Source organism: Oncorhynchus keta, chromosome 1, assembly GCF_023373465.1.
Source record: "Oncorhynchus keta strain PuntledgeMale-10-30-2019 chromosome 1, Oket_V2, whole genome shotgun sequence".
NCBI classification, from domain to species: domain Eukaryota; kingdom Metazoa; phylum Chordata; class Actinopteri; order Salmoniformes; family Salmonidae; genus Oncorhynchus; species Oncorhynchus keta.
In genome coordinates, this window is record NC_068421.1 from 10,001 (window position 1) to 17,500 (window position 7,500).

At 47.7% G+C, this 7,500-nt stretch overlaps 1 protein-coding gene and 1 long non-coding RNA gene across 7 annotated transcripts in view; both read right to left on the reverse strand.

Annotated features, from left to right (window-relative positions):
• Positions 1-7,500, reverse strand: part of cdon (cell adhesion associated, oncogene regulated) — a 146,122-nt gene that overhangs the window by 4,934 nt on the left and 133,688 nt on the right. For both annotated transcript variants that reach the window (XM_052526126.1, XM_052526078.1), the window contains exon 9: positions 1,564-1,738. In XM_052526126.1, the coding sequence (XP_052382086.1) occupies positions 1,564-1,738 (175 nt within the window). The remainder of the gene's footprint in view (positions 1-1,563; positions 1,739-7,500) is intronic.
• The window catches only part of LOC127932001 (uncharacterized), a 2,662-nt gene continuing 1,132 nt past the window's right edge, over positions 5,971-7,500 (reverse strand). The window contains exons 4-6 of one of the 5 annotated variants that reach the window (XR_008143722.1): positions 7,199-7,332; positions 6,199-6,460; positions 5,971-6,137 (exon numbers count right to left, since the gene is read on the reverse strand). This is a non-coding gene — a long non-coding RNA (uncharacterized LOC127932001). The other 4 variants (XR_008143540.1, XR_008143670.1, XR_008143696.1 and 1 more) reach the window with 4 other exon arrangements.

The window sequence follows — 7,500 nt, forward strand, 5'->3', positions numbered from 1 at the left end:
GACAGAGAGGAAACAGACAGAGAGGAAACAGACAGAGAGACAGAGAGGAAACAGACAGAGAGGAAACAGACAGAGAGGAAACAGACAGAGAGGAAACAGACAAAGAGGAAACAGACAGCGAGGAAACAGACAGAGAGACAGAGAGGAAACAGACAGAGAGGAAACAGACAGAGAGGAAACAGACAGAGAGACAGAGAGGAAACAGACAGAGAGGAAACAGACAGAGAGACAGAGAGGAAACAGACAGAGAGACACAGAGGAAACAGACAGAGAGGAAAGAGACAGAGAGGAAACGGACAGAGAGGAAAGAGACAGAGAGGAAACAGACAAAGGAGACACAGAGGCAACAGACAGAGAGGAAACAGACAGAGATACAGAGAGGAAAGAGACATAGAGGAAAGTGACAGAGAGACACAGAGGAAACAGACAGACACAATTAGCTAAAACACTTGGGCTATGAGGAGTTTGGAATCATGGTCAACTGGTAGAAACACAGGAAACATTGCCTCAGATCCTTACTGTGTTGTACTGTACCGTGTTGTACTGTACTGTGTTGTACTGTACTGTGTTGTACTGTACTGTGTTTTACTGTGTTTTACTGTACTGTACTGTACTGTACTGTGTTGTACTGTACTGTGTTGTACCGTGTTGTACTGTGTTGTGTTGTACTGTGTTGTACTGTACTGTGTTGTACTGTGTTGTACTGTGTTGTACTATGATGTACTGTACTGTGTTGTACTGTACTGTGTTGTGTTGTACTGTACTGTACTGTGTTGTACTGTACTGTGTTGTACTGTACTGTACTGTGTTGTACTGTACTGTACTGTGTTGTACTGTACTGTGTTGTACTGTACTGTACTGTGTTGTACTGTACTGTGTTGTACTGTACTGTGTTGTACCGTGTTGTACTGTGTTGTACTGTACTGTGTTGTACTGTACTGTGTTGTACTGTGTTGTACTGTGTTGTGTTGTACTGTGTTGTACTGTACTGTGTTGTGTTGTACTGTACTGTGTTGTACTGTACTGTACTGTGTTGTACTGTACTGTGTTGTACTGTACTGTGTTGTACCGTGTTGTACTGTGTTGTACTGTGTTGTACTGTACTGTGTTGTACTGTGTTGTACTATGATGTACTGTACTGTGTTGTGTTGTACTGTACTGTGTTGTACTGTACTGTACTGTGTTGTACTGTACTGTACTGTGTTTTACTGTGTTGTACTGTGTTGTACTGTACTGTACTGTGTTGTACTGTACTGTACTGTGTTGTACTGTACTGTGTTGTACTGTACTGTACTGTGTTGTACTGTACTGTACTGTGTTGTACTGTATTGTACTGTACTGTACTGTGTTGTACTGTACTGTACTTTGTTGTACTGTGTTGCACTGTACTGTACTCTGTTGTACTGTACTGTGTTGTACTGTACTTTGTTGTACTGTACTGTGTTGCACTGTACTGTACTCTGTTGTACTGTACTGTGTTGTACTGTACTGTGTTGTACTGTGTTGTACTGTACTGTGTTGTACTGTGTTGTACTGTACTGTGTTGTACTGTGTTGTACTGACCTTTGCCAGTTCGGAAGGTGAGCATGGCTGGTTGTCCCTCTCCTGCGACGCTGCGAGCCACCATCAGAACCTCATACAGACTGGACGACTGCAGCTCAGACAGACGGAGGGTCTTTTCACTGCCGGGCACACGAACCGTATGCCAGCTACCCACAACCCACGTCACATCATCAACCTACCACGACACAAAGAGAAAGAGAAAGAGAAAGAGAAAGAGAAAGAGAAAGAGAGAAAGAGAAAGAGAAAGAGAGAGAGAGAGAGAGAGAGAGAGAGAGAGAGAGATTCACAATCAGTCCACTGTCACCCCTATCAGATCACAGCAAGATCACAGTCTACCTGAACAGAGCAATACTCAATCATGAGGCATCAAAGCCAAAATAACTGAATAATATTAAGAAATGCTACATAGAGAGAAGTGTAGAAACCTACCGATACCCACTAATTATCAAAATCCAGAAAAGAGCCATTCAATTCTACAACCACCTAAAAGGAAGCGATTCACAAACCTTCCATAACAAAGCCATCACCTACAGAGAGAGGAACCTGGAGAAGAGTCCCCTAAGCAAGCTGGTCCTGGGGCTCTGTTCACAAACACAAACACACCCTACAGAGCCCCAGGACAGCAGCACAATTAGACCCAACCAAATCATGAGAAAACAAAAAGATAATTACTTAACACATTGGAAAGAATTTACATAGAAGCAGAGCAAACTAGAATGCTATTTGGCCCTACTAAACAGAGAGTACACAGTGGCAGAATACCTGACCACTGTGACTGACCCTAAACAGAGAGTACACAGTGGCAGAATACCTGTCCACTGTGACTGACCCTAAACAGAGAGTACACAGTGGCAGAATACCTGACCACTGTGACTGACCCTAAACAGAGAGTACACAGTGGCAGAATACCTGTCCACTGTGACTGACCCTAAACAGAGAGTACACAGTGGCAGAATACCTGACCACTGTGACTGAACCAAACTTAAGGAAAGCTTTGTCTAGTCGTGGCCAAAAGTTTTGAGAATGACACAAATATTAACTTTCACAAAGTCTGCTGCCTCAGTTTGTATGATGGCAATTTGCATATACTCCAGAATGTTATGAAGAGTGATCAGATGAATTGCAATTAATTACAATGTCCCTTTTTGCCATGCAAATGAACTGAATCCCTAAAAAAGATTTCCACTGCATTTCAGCCCTGCCACAAAAGGACCAGCTGACATCATGTCAGTGATTCTCTCGTTAACACAGGTGTGAGTGTTGACGAGGACAAGGCTGGAGATCACTCTGTCATGCTGATTGAGTTGAGAAGACAAGGTGAGCGCTACCATCAGTCCTATGTCATGCCAACAGTAAAGCATCCTGAGACCATTCATGTGTGGGGTTGCTTGTCAGCCAAGGGAGTGGGGCTCACTCACAATTTTGCCTAAGAACCCAGCCATGAATAAAGAATGGTACCAACACATCCTCCGAGAGCAACTTCTCCCAACCATCCAGGAACAGTTTGGTTATGAACAATGCCTTTTCCAGCATGATGGAGCACCTTGCCAAAAGGCAAAAGTGATAACTAAGTGGCTCGGGGAACAAAATATCGATATTTTGGGTCCATGGCCAGGAAACTCCCCAGAATTAATCCCATTGAGAACTTGTGGTCAATCCTCAAGAGGCGGGTGGACAAACAAAAACCCACACATTCTGACAAACTCCAAGCATTGATTTTGCAAGAATGGGCTGCCATCAGTCAGGATGTGGCCCAGAAGTTAATTGACAGCATGCCAGGGCAGATTGCAGAGGTCTTGAAAAAGAAGGGTGAACACTACAAATATTGACTCTTTGCATCAACTTCATATCATTTTCAATAAAAGCCTTTGACACTTATGAAATGCTTGTAATTATACTTCAGTATTCCATAGTAACATCTGACAACAATATCTAAAGCAGCTGAAGCAGCAAACTTTGTGGAAATTAATATTTGTGTCATTCTCAAAACTTTTGGCCACGTCTGTATGAATAGACTCAGTGAGCCATTGAGAAAGTCTGCAGTAGGCTATATACAGGGGTAAATGTGTGGGTGTACAGGTTAGTCACGATAATTTGTACAGTAGGTAGGGGTAAAGTGACTATGCATAGATAATAAGCGGTGAGTAGCAGCAGCGTAAAAACAAAATGGGGAAGGGGGAGGTCAATGTAAATATTCCGGGTGGCCATTTGATTAATTGTTCAGCAGTCTTATGGCTTGGGGGTAGAAGCTGTTAAGGAGCTTTCTTGTCCTAGACTTGTACTGTACTGTACTGTGTTGTACTGTACTGTGTTGTACTGTACTGTAACGCCTGCCGTGCGGTAGTAGAGAGAACAGTTACATAATTCTTTAACCGGGGCGGGGCCATCGTCAGGGTTGCAATCTGAGCCCTGCACTCTTCAATATTTACATCAATGAATTGGCCACTATTCTAGAAAGATCCTCAGCCCCTGGTGTTAGTCTCCACAGCTCAGAGGTTAAATGCCTGCTGCCGGTGTCTCCCGAGTAGCATCCCACTGATGATGAGCACTACAGTCCCTGACTCGAATCCAGCTATCACATCCGACCGAGATTGGGAGCATGGCGGTGCACAATTGGCCCAGCGTTGTTTAGCCAGAGTAGGCTACTGTAAATAAGAATTGGTTCCTAACTGACTTGCCTAGTTAAATAAAGGTTAAATATAATAACAATAAGTATCTGTCACCCACAGCACATGGCCTACAGTAGAGCCTGGACCTGCTAGAGCAGTACTGCCAGACCTGGGCCCTGGCAGTAAACACCCACAGCACATGGCCTACAGCAGAGCCTGGACCTGCTAGAGCAGTACTGCCAGACCTGGGCCCTGGCAGTAAACCCCCACAGCACATGGCCTACAGCAGAGCCTGGACCTGCTAGAGCAGTACTGCCAGACCTGGGCCCTGGCAGTAAACACCCACAGCACATGGCCTACAGCAGAGCCTGGACCTGCTAGAGCAGTACTGCCAGACCTGGGCCCTGGCAGTAAACCCCCACAGCACATGGCCTACAGTAGAGCCTGGACCTGCTAGAGCAGTACTGCCAGACCTGGGCCCTGGCAGTAAACACCCACAGCACATGGCCTACAGTAGAGCCTGGACCTGCTAGAGCAGTACTGCCAGACCTGGGCCCTGGCAGTAAACACCCACAGCACATGGCCTACAGTAGAGCCTGGACCTGCTAGAGCAGTACTGCCAGACCTGGGCCCTGGCAGTAAACCCCCACAGCACATGGCCTACAGTAGAGCCTGGACCTGCTAGAGCAGTACTGCCAGACCTGGGCCCAGGCAGTAAACACCCACAGCACATGGCCTACAGTAGAGCCTGGACCTGCTAGAGCAGCACTGCCAGACCTGGGCCCTGGCAGTAAACACCCACAGCACATGGCCTACAGTAGAGCCTGGACCTGCTAGAGCAGTACTGCCAGACCTGGGCCCTGGCAGTAAACCCCCACAGCACATGGCCTACAGCAGAGCATGGACCTGCTAGAGCAGTACTGCCAGACCTGGGCCCTGGCAGTAAACCCCCACAGCACATGGCCTACAGTAGAGCCTGGACCTGCTAGAGCAGTACTACCAGACCTGGGCCCTGGCAGTAAACACCCACAGCACATGGCCTACAGCAGAGCCTGGACCTGCTAGAGCAGTACTGCCAGACCTGGGCCCTGGCAGTAAACCCCCACAGCACATGGCCTACAGTAGAGCCTGGACCTGCTAGAGCAGTACTACCAGACCTGGGCCCTGGCAGTAAACACCCACAGCACATGGCCTACAGCAGAGCCTGGACCTGCTAGAGCAGTACTGCCAGACCCTGGGCCCTGGCAGTAAACACCCACAGTACATGGCCTACAGCAGAGCCTGGACCTGCTAGAGCAGTACTACCAGACCTGGCCCCTGGCAGTAAACCCCAAAAATACTAAAATAATGATTTTCCAGAGAAGATCCAGATCTCAGGGAATTAGACCGAAGTTCTCAATTGGTACAATATTTTTAGAGTACTGCACACACTACAATTACTGAGGTTTAAAAATAAGCTCAACTGGACACCTTAATGAGGCAGTGAATGAACTGAGAGAGAAAGCACGCAGGGCATTCTACGCCATTAAAAAAACGAATTCAAATTCAAATGCAAAATGTGGCTAAAATGAATTGAATGTGTCATTGAAATGCAATTTGCACATTGTGGCAGCGAGGTGTGGGGTCCACTTGCAAAACAAGATTTCCCTGTCAACAATGCATGCAGGGCAGAATTAGGCCAATATCCACTAATATTAAAAAGTCAAAAAAGAGCAATTAAGTTTTGTAAACATCTAAGATACAGTGACCCCCTCTCATATTATTACCAAGCCCTGCAATACCAAGAGCTGAGCAAAGAAAATAGTCCCCTCATCCAGCTGGTCCTGAGTTCACTAACCTGTTCTACTAACACACTGAAGCCTCAGTCCCCTCATCCAGCTAGTCCTGAGTTCACTAACCTGTTCTACTAACACACTGAAGCCTCAGTCCCCTCATCCAGCTGGTCCTGGGGCTGAGTTCACAAACCTGTTCTACTAACACACTGAAGCCTCAGTCCCCTCATCCAGCTAGTCCTGAGTTCACTAACCTGTTCTACTAACACACTGAAGCCTCAGTCCCCTCATCCAGCTGGTCCTGGGGCTGAGTTCACAAACCTGTTCTACTAACACACTGAAGCCTCAGTCCCCTCATCCAGCTGGTCCTGAGTTCACTAACCTGTTCTCCTAACACACTGAAGCCTCAGTCCCCTCATCCAGCTGGTCCTGGGGCTGAGTTCACAAACCTGTTCTACTAACACACTGAAGCCTCAGTCCCCTCATCCAGCTGGTCCTGGGGCTGAGTTCACAAACCTGTTCTACTAACACACTGAAGCCTCAGTCCCCTCATCCAGCTGGTCCTGGGGCTGAGTTCACTAACCAGTTCTATCAACACACTGAAGCCTCAGTCCCCTCATCCAGCTGGTCCTGGGGCTGAGTTCACTAACCTGTTCTACTAACACACTGAAGCCTCAGTCCCCTCATCCAGCTGGTCCTGGTCCTGAGTTCACAAACCTGTTCTACTAACACACTGAAGCCTCAGTCCCCTCATCCAGCTGGTCCTGGTCCTGAGTTCACAAACCTGTTCTACTAAAACACTGAAGCCCCAGTCCCCTCATCCAGCTGGTCCTGGGGCTGAGTTCACTAACCTGTTCTACTAACACACTGAAGCCTCAGTCCCCTCATCCAGCTGGTCCTGGGGCTGAGTTCACAAACCTGTTCTACTAAAACACTGAAGCCTCAGTCCCCTCATCCAGCTGGTCCTGGGGCTGAGTTCACTAACCTGTTCTACTAACACACTGAAGCATCAGTCCCCTCATCCAGCTGGTCCTGGGGCTGAGATCACTAACCTGTTCTACTAACACACTGAAGCCTCAGTCCCCTCATCCAGCTGGTCCTGGGGCTGAGTTCACTAACCTGTTCTACTAACACACTGAAAGCCTCAGTCCCCTCATCCAGCTGGTCCTGGGGCTGAGTTCACTAACCTGTTCTACTAACACACTGAAGCCTCAGTCCCCTCATCCAGCTGGTCCTGGGGCTGAGATCACTAACCTGTTCTACTAACACACTGAAGCCTCAGTCCCCTCATCCAGCTGGTCCTGGGGCTGAGTTCACAAACCTGTTCTACTAACACACTGAAGCCTCAGTCCCCTCATCCAGCTGGTCCTGGGGCTGAGTTCACAAACCTGTTCTACTAACACACTGAAGCCTCAGTCCCCTCATCCAGCTGGTCCTGGGGCTGAGTTCACTAACCTGTTCTACTAACACACTGAAGCATCAGTCCCCTCATCCAGCTGGTCCTGGGGCTGAGTTCACTAACCTGTTCTACTAACACACTGAAGCATCAGTCCCCT